At 39.5% G+C, this 20,314-nt stretch overlaps 1 protein-coding gene across 1 annotated transcript in view; it reads right to left on the bottom strand.

Annotated features, from left to right (window-relative positions):
• The window catches only part of PLXNC1 (plexin C1), a 68,880-nt gene that overhangs the window by 31,333 nt on the left and 17,233 nt on the right, over positions 1 to 20,314 (bottom strand). Inside the window, exons 5-14 of the mRNA XM_027893475.1 lie at positions 17,937 to 18,051; positions 16,776 to 16,920; positions 13,310 to 13,379; positions 11,831 to 11,906; positions 11,651 to 11,704; positions 7,052 to 7,191; positions 5,859 to 6,038; positions 4,237 to 4,324; positions 3,156 to 3,362; positions 2,850 to 3,041 (exon numbers count right to left, since the gene is read on the bottom strand). Coding sequence (XP_027749276.1) covers positions 2,850 to 3,041; positions 3,156 to 3,362; positions 4,237 to 4,324; positions 5,859 to 6,038; positions 7,052 to 7,191; positions 11,651 to 11,704; positions 11,831 to 11,906; positions 13,310 to 13,379; positions 16,776 to 16,920; positions 17,937 to 18,051 — 1,267 coding nt within the window. The remainder of the gene's footprint in view (positions 1 to 2,849; positions 3,042 to 3,155; positions 3,363 to 4,236; positions 4,325 to 5,858; positions 6,039 to 7,051; positions 7,192 to 11,650; positions 11,705 to 11,830; positions 11,907 to 13,309; positions 13,380 to 16,775; positions 16,921 to 17,936; positions 18,052 to 20,314) is intronic.

Below are 20,314 nucleotides of genomic sequence, written 5' to 3'. Positions count from 1 at the left end.
AAAAAAGCAACACACAAGACATGGACAACATCCCCCAATAGCCAGTGGGCTTGTCAAAGGCACGACAGGCATTAATTCTTAGGAGTACATGAAAATGCTGAAGTCTGCCAGATGCCAAACTGAGGCATTCACCACTGATAATTACGGTAGAAGAAATTTCACAAAGGAGGATCTCAAAGAGGACTGTGAAAGCACATAAATAAAGGGTAGCTAAGACTATAAACAGACTAGACGTAAAAATATGCTTTGATACATAAAAAGAACACCACCAAGTGCCAGGGATAGAAATGAGCTTGAGATAATTGAAAAGGAGGGTTGGGCTGAAATTATTTTGGGTTACAGCAGGGAAGGCAGAGATCTGGTGATTGCAATCATTGGCTTGTCATAGGAGGTGAGCAGCCAGGGCAGCTGCAGCCTGCCAACGGGATATTCACATCAAGCTACACAGAAACAAGCAAGCAAAAAAACCCCACAGGGCTGGAAGGACACAGACTTTATATTTTTGGGGATACAAAGAACAGAAGACAAAGCAGATCTATTTCCTTCAGCAAATGTTACTTTTCTTCTGATGTTTCTATGTTTTCACAGTTCCTATAAAAAGTTATATTTTGGTCTGAGCCTTCCTAGGATCCCATTTGCCTTTTCCAAGGCTTAAATGCATTGGTGGCTAAATACATTAACCATCCTGTGACTAATACACCTGCTTTTATCTACTCACGTCCAACTGCAAGATTCCTAAAGCAGAAATTTCTGTTACTCATCTTTGTTTTTTGAAACGTGAGACAAAGCATTCATTTAAATTTTTGCTCATGTTTGGACTGTCATTAATCTTCACCATAACCTTCCTATGCAGTAGCCCCATTTCTTTCCTTATCTTTTATCTTGCTTATGAATTATAAACTAAATAAGATACACCTGAATTAATCCAATTGCTATTCCTAAATTAACTTCATTTTTCCGCATGACATTATAAAACCTCCTCTGGACTGGTAATGCCTCTGAGCTTTATGTCATCAGCAAATGTTATTAGTGCATGCCTTATTTTTGTGTTCAAGGCACTAGTGATATTAAATAGTATCTGCATGAACATCAACACTGCCCAGAGTCAGCTCCCCATACACAGCATCCGGTTTTTCTAATTCATACTATTTTCTTAATCAGCATGTTAAGTCACCTGAGTGACTTTCAGTTACTTGTGATCTACCACTTTTCTGTTGCTGAGGAAATCACTTATGTTACAAAACAAAGATATCTAGCATGATCTGCTTTCATTAAAAAGAAGTTGACAATTATCCCATTTTCCTCTTACCTCCAGGTCTTTCATGAGTCCCTCATTCAAAATACATTATAAAGTTTTAGAGCTGGGATTAAATCAGCAAGCCTGCATTTGCCTAGGGTTTTGGTTTGGTTTGGTTTTTTTTTTTTTGTTATGTAAAATAGTAGTTTTATATTTGCTGCTCTCTAGTTAAACAGTGTGTTTCCTGAAAGCACTTTTATCTAAAATCTTTCCTACTTAGCCTACAATATCATGTGTCAGTTCTTCATCAGTGCTGTGATAGCAATGATCCTGTTCCTGCTGTATTGAGCCGCTTGATCTATCTGAATCTTGCTTCCGTCACAAGAATGGCATTTTCTTCTCTGACAACTCTATTCAGACTAATCATTCTGTCTTTGAACCCACACTCAATATTCTTTCTTCCAGAAAACTAAGGCAAGATATACATTTATACTTGAACCAAAATTATCTTTTATACCCACGTTATCCTTTCTTCAGTGGTCCTACTTCTTTATGATGATCTATTTATGAGATTTTGAAAAACATTTACTAAAAATGTTACATCATAACTACTGCATTTGATTTGCCTTAGTGAAGCGGTGACCTTTCTCTGACAGTCACTCCTTTGAAATCTGCGGGATAAGGATGTGATATTGCAAGGCAACATTAATATTTAAATGCAACACCAAACTCAGAAAGGCTTTTCCATGCCAGAACTGGCTCAGACGGCAGGATCCACAGATGGGGGATCAGTTAACAGTGATACAAAGTCAAGAATAGCTTTGTTAATCTTTACTATGAGCCATATGCCTTGAAGTCAATAGAGTTATTTCAGTTTTATACCACCACACACTGCAATAAGAGTCTGGCATAATTTTTCTCACTCTTAAATGGTGATGATTACATTCTAAAAAATTTGTATCTTCATCTTACTCGGGGAGCAAATATCTTAAGCTGCAATTTAGCTCTGATATCCATGCTAACGTTCATATATTTGGGCTTGGCTTTGTGCCACGTGCTCAAAGCATTTTAGCTTTCCCAATGCACATTGAATTTCACCCCCTTTTTCATCCAGAAATGCCTTCTCTTCTGTCTCAGTGGTGATCCCAAAGACAGATCCTTGTCTGCTTTAGTAGCAAAGAGTGACTGGGAGGACACAATCCTTTTCCTCAAGAACATATTGCAGAAGCAGATTGCTTACAGATCTAAGATGAGGGGTTCTGGAGACAGTGATGCTGTTACAGTGATGTCTGCAGATAGAGGTGTGACGAGCTACTGTGCTCCTGGAGCTCACCTTGGACTGCAAAGCCTACCTCTGACACTACTGCAGCAACCAAACACAAAATGAACTCAGTATTGCCACTAGTACCTAAGCCAGGCAGGCGTGCTTAGATATGAAGAAGGAAACTGTACTACCGAGTATCAAGAGAGAAGAAAATGTATCCACTTGTACCCTGATAAAGAACATTCATGATGAGAACATTCATGATGAGAGCATTAATGATACATTTTGCTTCACATGCATAAACATTCAAACACTTACTGAATTGCAACAAAAGGGAACTGTACTTACAAAAACTTTCACTGTGGAAAAGTCAATCTTCTCTGTTCCTTCCCTTTTGAATTTGCACAGTATGGTGCTACGGTCTGGCTTTTTGGTAATATTTTGGACACTGAACCATATCTTTTTGGTCTGTGCACCAGTCATATAAGACAGATAAACCTCTACCTCAGTTTTAGAAATATTCAAGTTATCATTTTCTTTCTAGAGAGAAAAAAAAAATTAAGAAAAAACCAGTCACTAAATACAGAAAGAAAAAAAAGTATCCCAAAACACTATTTAAAAAAAGGCATTATACATTATTACTTTCAAACTTACATATATTTTTAATTCCAGATCAGGATCCAGTTCAGTGTGCAGCTGGTAGTTAATGAACACTGGGTCAGGGTGATAGTGTAATTTGACACATGGTATAAAGGTAGTATCCACTTTTAACATCATATCAACAACTTTCCCCTCAGTTGCATGGCTCAGGCTTGGTGTTAAGTAATGATATTCAGATGCATTGCCAGGACACCTAGAGACCTAGAAATGCAATAGCAAATTGTAACAGTCATTAAGTACTCAGAAGTGGGTACAATTACAAACAGAGGCACTCAAAACTCATTTTAATGTCTTCCTGACTTCACAGAGATATCTGCTAAACCTCTTCTCTGCAATGGGGGCAGGGCTGCATGAAGAGCACCCAGCAAAATTTCTGAGTTGAGCCTGTGTCTGCCTTCAAGCACATTTATCATACACTGCTTTAAGGCTGATTGCACACTGCTAAGGTAACTATTTCCTGCAGTGAGTGAGACAGGAATTGTGACAGCCATTTCTCCTTCCTTCCCCTGAATTCAGGAGACAAGTAAGAGAAGCTCTCAAACTTAACTCCTGAGAGAGTGGGGTTGCTGCAGTCATTGTAGAATTGGATCATTGTTTACTCCACTGGGTGATGCTGCTGTGTTATGGCCTCTGTGTCGCAAAGGGTCAACAAGATGCCTACCATTGTACATACTTGGAGAAAAGGTTTCATCCCAACATCAGCTACAGTCTGCTGCCCCTTCCTGAGGCAGTGGCATCATTTGGGTTCTCGGATCAGAGAGTACAGAACCCTCTCTTCCAACAGACCCATATGTGGAGACTGGGGTGACTCAAGAAGGACAGATTTGGAATAACTCTCTAGACCATAAAAAAAAGGTTCAGGGAATTATGCAGAGAGTAGCTTACGTGTATCTGTGATTTTGTACTAAGAATGTGTACAGCTGTAATCCTATAGGTGGTCATATTTATTTCAGTAGGGTGACTGACATGTGCCTGAAAGTGTTTGGCAATTATTGGTATCTCCTAAAACTTTAGGAATGAAACCTAATCCATCAAGAGACTTCTATCTGGTATTATAAAGGAGATTTAGACTTACTGTGAGGTTTGATCTCTGGTCATCTGAAATAATCACACTGTCCACCACATTAAAATTTCTACCAATTGTAGTAATTTTGCGACCACCACTGGGAAAAAAAAAAAAAAAAAAAAAGTTGTGGAGGAAGGGATGTTAGTATCTGTGTTTCCACAGACAGACAAATCCTGCAAGGCTTCAGCTATGAATAAACTACTCATGAGCATTTTGCTTTGGTAGCAGATGATAAAGTCAAACTGCAGGACTAGATAATTTGACCTATACAGTGTACTTCCGCTCTTTTCTCATAATGCAATGGTAAGAATTTTTGCTACCTCAAAACCAAATTACTTGATTGCATATACATGTATGCTCCTTTTCAGGGACTGTTCACCTTGTTTTCTAGTCATACAGCCAAAGAACCAGACCACGATTTAATATTCTTGATGAAAGAGCATCATAGTATTTCACTGCCCCAGCGCAGCCCAGCCTATGCTTAATTCTTGCCTTCTTCAGGACAAACTGATCATGCCAGGCACCTCACAGGAAACATTCTTGGCAGTGTTCAGACCATCTGTCTCAGCACACACAATGGTGCTTGTGTCTGAGGGCTCTGGCTCACAATCTCTGCTGAACACAGTTGGAGTGGTTTAAGGTATTATTAATTTCCAGCTGCCTGAGCTGCCTCTCACCTGGAGATGAGAGCATGCATCCTAGCTGCTCAGCTGCTGCAGCTGCCAGCCCAACTCATTACCTCAAATCCACACTTGATGACAAGATACCAGATTAAGAAGCTGCAAGCGGGTAAAAACTGTGCAGGCAGAGGGACAGGTGGAAAGCTGTGCTGAAAATATCTTAAAAACCACCCTGTAAGTCTTTCACCAGATCTGTGAGTCTCCCACAGAACAAGCAGAGGTTTGAAAACGGCTCTTTTGGCTTTAGGGAACGCCCTCAGAAAGTCTGCACATATCATGCAGGGGTGATTTTCACTTTATTTCACTGAAACTTTATACTGTTTTGCAGGTGAAGGGTATATTACTATCAAGAAATCAAAGTTAATCGGAGTTAGAATTTATCCATGCTATCCATACTTTGGATTTGTAATGTAGTGGCCAGTCTTTGCGAATGAAGAACCGGGGAAGGTCTTTACACCTTCCAGCCTGCACATTGGATTTTTTAGGTGAGACACAGTGTGCGCGGAACTGAGCCCACCCTTTAATCCTGAGGTTCATCTGCCGGGGCCAAGCACGCTTGGACGGTGGCAGTGAGGTCCTCAGGACGTAGATGGATTGCCTTACAGGGCTAATGAGCTCCATCTGCCCAGGGAGTGGCCCTGACTGGGAATCGAACCCGGGCCTCGGCAGTTTAGCTTTAGTCTGAATAGACTATTTTTGACTTCTGTAAAGGAGACCTGGGGTGGGCAAGAAGAAGTTTATAAAATCCTGCAAACACAGAATCCATCTTGCAGTTATCAAGTTAAATTATCTGTTAAATCAGTTTATGGGTGTAAATTCATCCTCCACAACAGGTTATAGCAGGCTTCCAAGTCTGCATCAGCTGCATCTGGCCAAGGAAGAAGGCTCATATTGGCTCAGTGCAACTACATTTGAACAAATACATAAAAAGTAGTGAAAGACAAAATTTACCTGATCCAGGAGGTATTTGGTGTGATTCTAGAACATGAAGGCAGTGAAACATAATGCAGGGTCATTGGTGGTGAACACTTTTTCCCGTTAGCCTGTATGCATATACTTTTGGCTTCTTTACGTGTTGGTGGGAGAGCAAATGTCATCTGCGTATCATTTAGCACATTTCTAACTTTAATGCTGGAGGAGAAAGAAAACAGACAAATATTGAAACACAGATGTCATTCATTGGTGTTACTTCTCAAAGCCTATAACCTACAGCAAATGACAAGGAGAAAAGAGAACTGAATCCCTCTCTGAGCTGCCAGATGGAGACGGACAGAGAGAGGAGGGAGTTGAAAAGACAAAGTAGGGCATCTTTTGAATGAAGTTCCTATGTGACACAATAATCACAGAAGTCAGTATCGATATTTAACTTGGGATGAGGCTATGTAATAGAATGTGTGATTTTGCTGTTTACTGTGTACTTCTCTGTGCTACCAACACGGTCCATGAGCTAGCCAAGAATGAGAATCTTCATTTTCTTTTTTTTTTTGTCTCCTTTCTCCCCCCTCTTTCTCTCTACTTCCTGTCTTTCCCTCCTTCTCTCCTTTTGTTTTCTGTAGTCCCCTAGAAATTCACGATTGAAGTAAAAACTGAACGTTATTTTTTCAAGTGCTAGCTGTGTAAAATGGCCTTGGTAATCACAGCCAGCCATTGCAGCTGCACCTGAAAATAACTGATTCAGAATACGATAGCCTAATTATCTAGGGGATTACACTGTGCAATCATCAACAGAGAAAAGTAGGAGTTCTTGCATGAGATATTTTCTTCTGTGGCATGTTGTTTGTGCTTTTACAAGCAGAATCCTAGAATATATGGGGAATCTTTTGAAGCAGAGAACTATCAAACAAAAGCTGAGGCTTTCCTGTGACCTAACTTCTTCTAGCCTGCTAGGAGGCACAGAGGACCACAGGTACAGCATTGTCCCACTATTACTGAGAGAACCGACCACCTACCCTTCCATTCCTTGTATTGCACCCAAACACCACATTCATTTCCACCCTTTGGGAATTAAAGTGGAAGTATAAGTAGAGAGATGTAGAGCTTCCCCTGCTCCTCTTACAACTGTTCACTCAACCGTATTGCTAGAGCAAAATGGGCATAATTTTCACCATGAAAAGTAAATAGTATTATTTTTCAGTTTAACTCACACGTCTGGTTTACAGCCAGTGATTCCAGTCAATATCAGTTTTATGCCTGATGCACGTGTAAAGTTTTCTCCTTTGACTGTTATTTCACTTTTGCCTAATGTAGAAATCCACAAAGGTTCAATGGATTGAATACTGATATGCTATTAGGAAACAAAGCAAAACAAAATCTGGTTATAAACAGGCTAGGCAGATAAGCAACAGCTGTAAAAACAACTACCACTCAAGAATGTAGATTTTATGGCACTGGGATACACTTTTATTAATAATTTCAAATCTTGTTAAATTTAATTCTGGGAAGCACTGTCAATCACAACTTCTTTACAAGCCAACCATTTTTATTGTTGCATTTTATATTTCAATTTATCCCATAACACAGTTGCCCAAAGGAATCACAGTCTGACATACTGGAAGGTAGGTATCATAAAGACCCAGCTTGAAATGATACGTTTTGTGTGACCCCTGAAGAACTAAGAAACAATGCAAGACAAAACCCGTGGTGCTGTCACTATGAGAGATCAGAGAACAAATGAAGGCATCTTTCATGACCTGAAAAGGGGAAGCTGGGTCAAATCCTTGAATGGAAAATTGAGAAAGAGCCCCAGAATTAGCTTTACTACGAAGTCTTTTCAAAGTCATGCACAGAACTAAAGGTACAGCACAACTGCAGGGGAATTTTTCAGCATTTCATTTTGATGCTAAGAAGTTCTCCAGCATTTAAGAACAATCCTAGTTTACACTGATGCTGCCACAGTCTTACAGAAATGTGGCCAATTTTTAAACTGTGCTTTTCATTGTCTATATTTACTTGTTCTAACTTACTAACACTACTGAGCAAGAAGGGAGATGTTTTCCCTAGTGTATGTACTTGATACATTTGACAGCATCTCATGTTTAATCAGTGTTGCTGCTTCCCCAGTTTCATAATCACACAGACGGTTTCCTCTTTATCTATCTTTCAGACAACAAACTGAAACATTCGAAAAAACAGGAAAATACGCATATGAAACCACAAACTGTTTGGGACCTTCTCAAGTAAATGATTTTTAGCCTGACTTTAGACTGCCTATAATACTAGTTTAAATAGAGTTTTTAGAGTATTGTGATTATCCTGATTTTTGCTGTGCACCCATGGATATATCCCAGGGTTCCTTCTTCTCAACCCTGTGAAGGGTCCTCTACAAGGAACCTCTAAGAAATTCCATCCCACATGTTTTTCTCTACCCATTAATCCTTTCATGTACCCAGAGCAGCACTAAGATTTCAAGCTGGTGGTCAAAGGGGACCATCAGGGTCACAACACCATCCTCTGCAAACACAGGCTTTGCCTATTTCAGAAAGGTCCCCAGCACATTGTCTCCACGTGATACTACAGTTCACTGAACACCAGAGCACTCTAGAGCTAATGTCACCTGTCACCACTGATTGAAAGCTTCAACTTCTGCCTTAAGAAATGGCAAGAGTGTGCAAAGGTTGAGGCCAGAGGGCCTGCAAAAGGGCCTTCAAGATGACCTCTGGTATGGATAACGGAGGAAGGCAAAGGAAATCCCTCACAAATAGCCTGAGGGGAAAAATTTACTCCCACGATTACCTGGGAATCAGTTTAACCCTTGGGACAGGACAACTGAAGCAGAAATCTAAGAGATTAAAGCCAGCAAACCACCAGTGCTTTTCTTTACCTACACCTTGTCCCTCTGCTTGTGTCCAACCTCCAGTGCAACAAGGACAGTCAATATCCTCATACAAATCCAGAAGCCAGCTACTTCAGAAAGGCGTAAAACACTGCTTTGTGCTCTCACTGGTAACGAGCAGGGAGCCCTGAAGCAGCAGAATACTGCAATATCACACAAACACATGGAGATCCCCCCAGAGCTGCATAAGGGCGGGGCACCCCAGTGAAGGAAAGGTGAGGTATCCTTTGCCCAGGGGTGCAGTGAGATGCTGTGATGCTTCAGGGCTCCCACTGGTCTCTCTGCCAGCCTGCTTTGCTTCTTTTCTTACACCAAGAAGAAATTATGGGAAGACCTGTTCACTCTGGAAGTTTTAGTCCCCTCTGAAATCATGCCTTCCCTGTGGCTACACCTGCCTCTCACCTTTCACCTCTCACCGACTCCCTCGCGGCATCTGGCCTTGGACTCACGGAGTCAGTGCACTGATGGCAATGAGGTAAGCTGGCCTCAGCTACTCAAGAGCCTGATTCCCACCCAGCTTGACTGCGACATTTTCCTCAGCAGCAAAAGAAACCATCAATTTCCTCACGGAATGCAGGAGGGACCTAGTGTTCTGGGGTCTGCAGTGCTCATTTCCCCAGCACCAGAGAGCTGCTGACCTTCCAGTTGCTATGTGGCAGGGGGAGAGATGCCCAGTAGCAAGAGGGGAGACAGCAGAGAGGCAGAAGGATATTTATAAAAATCACTAGTTGTGAGGCATGTGATGAAAGTGTAAACATGCAAAGAGACATACAGAGAGTGCGCACCAGGTCCTCAGGTAATGTAAATCAGCACAGCCCTGTCAACTTCAATAGAGCTCCATATTTCTGAGCTGCAGCCACTTCCCCCTTCCCCTGGACAGCCTAACACTTCCCTAGGGCTGCGTAAACAGCAGAAGCCACATCCTCAGAGGTGTGGTTAGCATGGCTGCAGGTCTTGGAGAGATATCTGGCAGTGGCCCAGGTTAAGCAGCCTCCGCCACCCTAGGGAGTCCCTTTCTGGCACAGCCCCTTCTGCACTGCTAGCACAGGGCCCCAAAGAACTGCATCAGGCAACTGGCCCAGATGGAAAATAACCTGCTGAAAGACAATGGTTATTTCCAGCCAAATCAGTTCCCTAGACAAGCATACTCAATCCAAGCACTTCAACTGCTGCTTTCGTGCAGGGAGGGGGAAGGTGAATGCATGGAAACCAGCAGCTGGAGTCAGAAGGAGGGCTGGGGCTCCCACTGAAAAAAAAGTATATTAATCTAAATGCTCAGCTGGGGTTATGGGAAAACACAAATCCTCTTTCTCCACTCTCCAGTATGTTCTCCTTAAAGCACCAGCAGTCAAAGGAGAGCACGATTTCAAATGCAATTTCAAGCCCTCTGAATGGATCAATCACTTCTAAATAAACATCTGCCTTTGCACCGCCTCTGGTGCTTTCACTGCCTTGTCCATCACTGTCTTTCCAAGATAAGGCATGTGGAAGAAAGCCATCTCCCAGGCAATTCCAACTATTTACCAATGTCAAATTAATGCACTTGGAAGCAGAGCAAAGCAGAATTTCCTCTGTTCTTTCACCAGACATAATGCTTTAAATGCAGATCAAATCCAGAATATTAATGCTTAGAAGCACAAGTATTACAATCCTACCCCTCTCTGTGAAAAACAAAATGTATTTTGTGATTTTGTTTAAGAAACATCAGCTGAATAGCTGAATTTAAGAGGTAATTTCTGCCTTAAGAGGTAAAAGTTTGCATCATTCTAATGAAACATTTAGAGATAAGAACCCAGTTGCTATTTATAACAACCATGCATCACTCACAGAAAAGCAGAAACCAAAAAGTGTAGGAAGCAAATCTCTATATACTTACTCATCAGTCAAATTTCTCTTCACTACTCATTTCTTTCCTAACACCAGCATGTCAAAAGCAACCACTGATCAAAAGATCACTCAGTTTTATGAGAAAATAAAATCATGTTGGTTCCATAAAGAATGAAGGGATAACCTTGCGGTTAAAAGGCTGGCTTTGAAGCAGAAGGTTAAAGGGCTGGCCTATGAGACAAATAATTTAGATTGTATGCATACAAACAATCTATATGATTTCCACAGAGAACTCAGCAACCAGATTCAGCAGGTACTTTGGTACCAGCAGCACTTCTTCCTTTCCAGTGATCCAGCTTGTGTGGGATAGATGGAGAGTAGCTCCATCTCTAGTTTTGTCTACAGCCTGGAAACAAGAAAATTTTTCTGGAAGTGTGAACTAGAGATTTACTAACACCCAGGGATTTCAGTTCCTGGACTCATCCTCTAGCCACTTCTCTGTTATGCAGGAACTGGGTGGCACATGCTCCCCTTCCTTCTGCTCCCCTGGCAGCTTTGTTTCAGTAGAAACTGTGATCTGGTTGCATAAAATGAGGAAGAGGTTTCATACTCTGAAGTCAAGTTTCACAGAGTTGTCTGTGACAGCAGAACTCAAACATGTTTTTAAGTCTAGGTAAAAGATAAGGTCTGCAACGTTCTCTTTTGTGTTTTGTTTTTTTTGTTGTTGTTGCTGGTCAGCTTACACATCCCAGTCCTCAGCGTGTTGGCTCCTGTGGAGTGTCTAAATACAGCATAGGGACTCTGGCATTTAAAGCAATATTGTAAATACTGCATCTAGAGGTAGGCATGTAACAATTGCAGTGTTCACTGTCTCAATGCCTGGATCTGAAACACAAGTTTTTGCTGGTCCCTTTTAACACTGCAAAGCACTAAATAAAAAATAGTATCAACCCCAGTTCTGCCTACCAACTGACTGCCTTTTCATCCATATCTCTATTCTTTCTGCAAAGTGCTCTCACTTTAAATAAATTTCTCCCGCAACCCTCAGAACCTCAATAATGCCGATCTGAAAATGCTAACTAACCTCTGTTTTCTGTGCAGTGGTGATCCGCTTGGAAGCAGTTGCATTACAATTATCCTGAAAAAAAAAAAATCAGCATTTCTCCATGTCAGGACAAAAAAAGAGACAGATTGCTGCTCAGCCATAAAAAAATACAAGAAAAAGGCATCACAGGGGATTCCAGTTCTCCCCAACAAACTTCACCTGGCAGGTGGTGGCAGGAGAGACGCGATTCCATTTACAGCTGGCACATTCACCCTTGTGTATACAACGTGAGCAGCTGGTAACACAGAAAGAGAGTTTTTGTAAGACACAGGAACTCAATCTAGATTCAGTCATGAATGTGAAATTTCAAGTGACAGAAGAGAAGCATAAACCCATGAGAACAACCTGGTAAACATGTAATGAAACGGATAAAACACATAACCTGTGTTTATCCTCCAAGCCTATTGTTCTGTTGTGTTTATTCTGAGGAGAAATTTAGTATGAAATACAATCTGTGCTGAGATGCTGTAAGTCATAAATTTCAAAAAAAAGCAGGAAGCAGACAGAACACTTTCAGTTTCATTTTGCTGTGATTTACTCCAGTTCATGAGTGGCCAGGTAGTACTTTTAAAACAGAAAAGGGCAGAAAATCATCACTGACTCTTTAACAGCTTGTCTGAACTTCTGTTCTGTGTGAGTAGGGCTAGCAAGTATTGCCAGTTTCCTATTGCCTCCTCTTACCAAAAAATATGCCTGTTGGAGACTACTTTGTCCCTGTCTTGCTTTGCAATGGCTCTATAAGTGTGGAACAGAGCCAAGGGCAGCACAGTCCCTCTCCACACATGCTGAGAAATGCTCTGATTTAGAGAAAGACAACTCCTTCCCTGTGTTGCCCCAGGGACAGGGAAGTGATATGCCACTTCCCAAAAAGCAAGAGTTAACTTCATTCCAGGTGCCTATGGATTAGCCTTTTTGTATAGGGGAGGAATGTTCTAAACAGGAACACTGTAGTTATCTATAGTATATATTAGTCAGATCTTTCTAAATATTAGCAACCTCCTATCATAAAGGATTAGGCCGTGTACTGGGCACAAGTACTTCCTCTGCCAGCTCTCAAAAGGAGTGTGGCTCTGAAAAATAATGTGTGCAAAAGAATAAGTATTCATTACTCATAGTAGCAGATTAGATGTTACTCTCTGTTTAATTGTATTCATTAGCCATGGACCATACTTAAATTGCATCTGGGTCCAATAAAAAACAATTTCACAAAGTGACTTTTAAAGAATCTCTTGACTCCTCTACTCTAGGTCTTATCCTGAGTACCAGGAATTCACCTTTTTCCCAAGGACAAAAAGGATGTTAATGTCATTGTGACATCCTTTATTATCTCTTCAGGCACTTGTCATAGATTCAGTCACTGTAATGACTCTCCTACAGTTAGCTGCCAGGGTCCCATTAAATGAGAGAGTCATCAGAAGAAGTAGCTCTCTAAGAACACACACACACCAAAAAAAAAAAAAGAAAAAAAAAAAAAGGAAAAGAGAAGGAGGAAGAAGTAGGCCAAGAAAAGGGATTTTACTATCTTCAGTGAAATGCAGTTCCTTAACAAATACCAAAAATAGAATGATGAATGACTTCAGTCCCCCACACCCTACACACATCAACCCCTCAATGAATTTTAGCAAGAACCAGACTTACTTTTTTGACTGAAATGTTTGTGTGATATTCCAAGAGCTTGAAGACAGTGATGCTTCGAGAATTAGACAATCTGGAAAAATGTGCATGTTAGATATATGCTGATATCACAAAAAATACCTGTTGAAAAATAATATAGTTGAAAGCTCATGTGCCTTCAGCTGTTCTTTACTAGGTATGCACCTTCCCTCATGCATTCACTCCCACTTTTGACTGATAAAAACCCCGAGATTTTATCCTTCTATAGCACCCTTCAGCTGAGTTGTGCCAAGGCTTTAAACACACTCATTAATTAAGCTTGATGCCATCACTGCATGACAAACAAAAGTAATATTGTCAGGATACAGATAAAGAAATGCTACCATGAAGCAGGGATATAAAATCATCTCCCAGAAGGCACACAGTGATATGTACTGTGGCACAGCCAGACCCCTAATTCAAGTCTTCTAACACAACAGACTGTTCTACTGTGAAAGACCCCAACATATCATACTTCTGTCTCTATCTGTCTCAGAGACTTGGTTTCAAGAGTCTCCTTTTGTAATCTATGCAGTAGCAATTTTCATCCTATTTAAATCTTTTATGATTGCATGAGTCAATTTGCCATTACTTCAGCTAGCAATTACTATACCGACAATTCACTGGCAGCTGTGGTATGAAAGAGTATCTTCTCTTATGAGCAGAATACCACATCGAAAAGTAGAGTTAGATATATACCACTTATGCCATGGTCTCTTTCATCTGTGTGCCTGCAGATGTGTACATCTGTGAAATGAATGACTGCCTGAGATCAAATGAAACCCATGTGTGCAGACTTTTCTGGCTTCTCTATGCTAGGAAGTAGCTAGCTTTTTAATCCAGGAGAGCTACACATATTTTAAGTATATCTACCTTGCAAAGGTAGACAAACCTTGCCTTTATCGCAGCCTGGCTTATTCAGATGAAAACCAGCTTTGCCTACATCTACAGCTGTTAAATCAGAAGTATCTCCCAGCTCCACATGTCAGCATGGCACTTGCTGCACTTGGGTGCTCACTGCAAAGGTCACCTGAACTGCTTGTTAGAAACAGCCCTTGGGGATCATTCATACGACTAAATACCTTACTAAATGGATAGCAAAGGGTCTGATTTTGATGGTACTTTAATGCTTAAAGATGTGGATGAGTAGACACAGACATTCTGAAATCCTTCATCAAACATTTGCATCTCCAGAAATCTACTTATCTGCAGAAATCTGTCATGTTGGCACACAACTGCCTAAATCACTTGCCTACATAAATATATGAGAAAGGTCTCAAGCCATGAGCTACAGAAAAGTAGTATTAAGTAAAAACAAGGAATTTACCTCCTTCTGGTAAAGCCTGGCATTTCTTTTAAGTTTGTATAAATACTTGAAAAACAAAACCACCAAATATGGTTTCCTGATTCTGTCTGTGCTGAAATTAATGCAACCTCTTATTTTCTGTATGGTCTGGGCTGACCTTTTAAATGCACTGGACTGCCCTGAGAAGCAGATATTTTCAAAATTTTTTTTTTGAGAAATGGCATCTAAAGGAGTTTTGCAAGTGCATCCTCTTGTGAGACTGAGGTCACTTTACAAGAGGTACCATAAATAGTAAACATAACTTCACACTTGCATTATTCACTAATACATCTCAGCTCATAGGAGCACATGAGTGACAGTAATACCGGCGGGCACAAGCTAACCTCACAGCCTTCTGGTTAACACTGTGAAAAGGCTCAATTTTGGCACAAGGCAAAGGCAAGGCATGCTGGCTTCCATAAAACTGTACTCTGAAATCCTGCTAATGGAGTTAAGAGAAAGCCTTAGTTCAAGAAGAAAAAGAACCAAAACAATATACCCCATAATTACAAGAAAACATAGCTTTTGGGACTGGGTCAATAAAGAACATTTTCCTCTTTTCTGATGCATCTTTCCCTCTTAAAAATCCACTAAAATGTTTACAAAAGGTAGCTTACTTAATAGACTAGAATACCTATGGATATCACTCTAGCTGTCACCTCCTAGTGACAGACAGTCTTTCCTCCTCAATTCCCAAATCAGTGTTGGATAGGAACTTGACACAACATTTCTATGATGCCAGAACAGCTTTTCCCATACAAAGGCCAAAGGCTCCTGAGATCCAAATATTCCAAGGAACCTCCTTCAGGGGCAAGGGTTTCCTGAGAGAGAGAGAGTTCTTTTGTAGGAGCTCTTCAGAAAAACAGGTCCTTGTAAGCTGGGGATAACATTTCATGTGTCTTTTTTACACAAAGATTTTATAAGGGAATGAGATTTATGCAGAGTATTCCATGTCTTTTGGGCTGAATTACTGAGCAAAAGATAGAGGCAGGCATTTATCTGAATCTTCTGTTTCCTCTCCAAGTCACTTAAGAGCACACGGTATCCCTTCAGCTTGCTATCTGTCCCTCTCTCTTGCATTCTAACATAAGCAACTTTAAGAAGTTATAAGGTCAAACTTCATTAAAAAAGCTTTGTGCTTCTATACAGACCCTTGAAAAAATGCAAGAGGGATGTTTCCCTACCTTCGGTCAAATACAACTCTAGCGTTAAGGATTATCATCTGATCTTTGAGACCAAAGCCTAAAGAGTAGCTCAAGAGTCTAGACATTTAGCAATTTACCGTCTCGTTCTAGAACTTGTAGCTGTTCGTAAGATACGTAAAACAGATCACAAGTATCACACATTCAATACAAATCACTCGGGCCTCTAATTCTGAGAGCTACTGGTGAACAAAGTAGGACTGGAATCATTGCAAAATGATTCAACCAGTAATTCAGAAAGATGAATGAAATCAAGTCAAAAAGATGTACCCACCAAATCGCCCCTGAACCATATATTTTTCTACTAATCCTCCACATGGGACAATCACTTTCTCAGTGTCTAAGTTAGGTTGAAACAGTTAATTAAATCTTGAGGTTATTTACTGTACAGACATTTATAATTAAATTCTCTTTTTATTTACCCTAGTACAGTTTCTTGCAAAAAAAAAAAAATATTCTGTTTACAGATGAGAGAAGAGTTAAAATAGGTTTATTTGTCAAGGGAGAGCACTAGACCAACACTGCTTTCATTGTTCCAGCCAGTTTGATTGTCATTGCAGTTATCTTAAGTTTCCTTAGACAGTTATTAATGGCACAATGCAAATAAATATACTAGTAATGCCAAAACACTGCACTGCTATAGGATGAATGGAAGAAGCTGCTTCAAGACATAGGGTAACGTGTTATTACTTCTAAAAAGGATTCCACATTAACAAAACTTTCATCATCAAGAAAAGTGTGAGTATACTCAAATCACTTGATAAAATGTGAATTATTTTTCTTCAATGACATTTAATAAAAAGTATTATGTACTCTCATACTCATTAGGCCTGTATTTACGCAGTAATAAGGGACAGTGAATAAGCACTAAATACATGTAATTGTATGTAATAGTAAAACATACCATTATCAGTTATCATCGGAGTGGTTAGATTGCAGGAGCAGGACGAATTTTTCAGCACTACATTTTCATAAAATATTTCAACAGATGTTACAATTTTTATCATACAGAAAGTAAGGATTTTGCTTACATTTGCAGTCACAACAACCTATAAAACAATAAAAACGAGAATATAACAGGTTTTTTGTAATACTTGCTAAGTCATCACCTTGTCTTTACAGAAAATGACCAACTATGACATGTACAAAATGAAAATTTTTGTGGTGGAAGCAGACAATTCACTAGGTAGGCTCTCAAAGGAGTGCAACTCTCCCAGCTGAAGAAACAATACAGAAAGAATTCTGAAAGGAACAGCGTCGCTTACTTCCAGAAATTAAATAGATTTGTACAATATGTTAGGGGAGCAGTCTGGAATAATTTTGAATTTTAAAACTAGAATTTTGCTATAACAGTGTTATACGCTGTCATATTCCTTTAAAAATATTTGAGTAAAAATACACTCAGATCCTCAGAGAGAGACATCGTTTGCATACATAAGCAAAGCGCACTTAATTATGAAACAGAATTTCTATTGTAATGAATTATCCTTTGTTTTTGGCTGAGGGCACTTTACAAATATGATCACATTAGTGTATTCAATCAGGAAATCAGAAACAATAGTGTGCAGATTAAGTGGCTGGTCACAAGAGCTGATAATCAAATACTCAAGGCTGTGGGTGCTGTGAACAGATACAGAGTAAATACTAATATCAAGCACTTAAAAGATACATTTGTGTTAGCATATGTGTCCCAGTGAATGTTTTCTAACTTGTTACAAAGCTCAGAACTTACATAATGCACTTGATATATAGTTACTGGAATATTTAACATAGCTGATACAGTGATACAACAGAAACATTGCCTTCATCAGCATAGTGCGCGTTTGAATTTTTGACTCAACACCATGAAATAAAGCTTCAGGATACATATCATAGCAGAGGAAGAGAATATTTATCTAATTGACACATTGAGCTTACTGAGATTTCCAAGACATTGGCCAATTGTTGAGGTAAGAAGCACTAATATATGGATCATGGGGACGAAAGAAGAGAAGCTGCAATACGCAACAAAATCACACATTTTAAGTCACAATAAACAAACATACATAAAACTGGGTGTACATACCTGATTTTTGGCAGGGAAACTTAGCAGGATTTCCAGATCTTTACTGGGTGCATGTGAAATGTTATACCAACCATTTATGCTGTTTGAATGTGTACAATTTTCTTTTAATGTGCACCTAAAAGTATACATAAAATTATACTAGCCTCCTTATCATGGCTTTGACTTCAGACACTGTACTTCAACTTATTTAAAGTTATTGATTTTTTACAGAAATACTATTGATTTTTTTACAGGAATATGGTCACAACTGCAAAAAGCTTCAGGAAAACAATAAGTAAAATCTTCTGCTTATCAAAATAAATTACAAAGCATTGATATATGCATGAGGGTCTTGATTCAATCCATGGGACTCAAACAAGTATTATATGTTTGGCCAGTAACAGTGGAATTGGTAGCCCGGGATGGAATTCATCACCCCCAACTTGATTTCTTCATTGTACAGCTGTAGATCTGCCCCCCCTCCATCAACATGCCCCCGCCCCGTTGGTTCCCTCTACATTCTATGGGGAGAAATACATTCTTTTAGGGTGCAATTCACGTAACCTATTTTAGACATTCAGACAAAGATGAAATGAACTACACTGTAGAAGCTGCTCATCCTCTACAGAGAGTATAAGAAGAGATGGGGGTGAAGAGCAGATGTACAGCTATGCTACAAATGTGTATAGTTGATGAGATGCATCCTCCTTCCTAATTTTCTTTGTCATCCACTGATATGAATGGTAATCCTTCCCTTTTATGTCAGTGCACTTGGTTAAAACCACTTGGTTTTCAAGCATAAAATCCATTTCAAAAGTAGGAAGGCACAAAGGAAATAAAAATGTTATAGACGCCAAATCTTAGGAAATGGAAAATACGCTGCAAAAATTAAGGAAGAATGAGGAAACACTGAGACAAACAAGCACTACAATGATTACATGTTATAACACGTTGTAAGAAAAAGAGAACATAGCGTACAAATTAGATGCCCAGTCACTGAGTTAGAAAGGTGATCCTTAAAATATTGTCTGCTTTCAACAGTTAATGAACAATTCACAAATTAACTCCAAGTAATTTCATATTGTTAGCCATTAAAGTACGTGCTAACTGAATATATTTTCGTGTTTTCATATTATTCATAAAGATAAAATATTTATAAATATTAAACATTTATTGAATATTTATAAATAAATGTAACACTTAATATTGTTTTAATCCTACTTTTCTACCAAACATAGATGATGTATAGCTTCAATCATATGATCATTCACATGTGCCTTAATGAGCCATTCCTTTGCTACAAACTAGAAATTAGTATATAGTTGCAAAGCATGGTCATTTTTTATGAGAAGCTCACTGCATAAATGTATTTCACAAGCAATGTGTTTTCTCTCCAGAAGGAATAACACAAGAATGACTTCTAACAAAAATATCCACCACTTTCCAGAATGCCCAAAGTAACCTCACAAACCATAGACACCATAAAGTCATTTTCTCTGTAGATCAAGTCACTGCCAACTAGAGTGCAGTTGAGCACAAGGTCACTTCCTCTGTGGTCTAACTCAGGAAACTGAGTTCCTGCTGTACAAGAACCTGGTAAGGCTTTGCAACTGAACATATTCAGATCATAATGATAATGTAATAAATTGGGACTATATGCCTGACATATTTCAAACTGTCTGAACTAGGACAAATTTCAGTCTCATTTATATTTCTCTTCGCTGATTACTGAGATCACAAAAGTCCATTAGCATCACAGTTTAGCACTAGAGTTTCAGAACCACAGAGGATGGGATCTGTCATCAAAAGATGTTCATAAACCAGATTCTTAGATATGTACAGGCAGGTAACTCGCACTGGTAATGATGCATGGAAGCAAGATGTTCTACAGTTTCTGACAGGCCGAGGATTATAAAGGTAAATTTGAAAGAAAACACATTCTGCAATACTTAGAACTAAAGTGTATGCATTTCAGTGACACTAATACTAATATATTAAAAAAGAAAACTGTCAAGCTGAATATTTACAACTGTCCTAGGACAAAGTTATTTGCTTTCTTAGACTGCCTGAGGAATAAGCAGTGAACTTGTTTCCCTCATCTGGAATGAAGAATCTGAGTCTTTAACAGCAAAAGCAGCAATGCCACACAGGACCCAGGGTCATGCTTGCCTTCATGTCATGAAAAAATGCATTTTTTCTTGCTCTAAAAGCCGACCTTTAACACTCAAACAATGTGCTACGGAGAACAGTCATATTCATAGGAAGCAGTGACATCTGATGCCCCTCAGCATAAATTCTCACAATTGCCCTGCAAAGACCAAGAGTAACATGAATTCCACTCACCTAAAGAGGAAAATGTTTTGTAATATCCCTATTTTTAGAAAACTGATATTGACTGC

The sequence above is a fragment of the Empidonax traillii genome, unplaced genomic scaffold (genome assembly GCF_003031625.1).
Source record: "Empidonax traillii isolate 1590-97213 ecotype Southwest subspecies unplaced genomic scaffold, ASM303162v1 scaffold389:size961896, whole genome shotgun sequence".
Taxonomy (NCBI): Eukaryota; Metazoa; Chordata; class Aves; order Passeriformes; family Tyrannidae; genus Empidonax; species Empidonax traillii.
The sequence above is the reverse complement of the archived record's forward strand: the minus strand, read 5'-3'. Positions and strand labels throughout refer to the sequence as shown.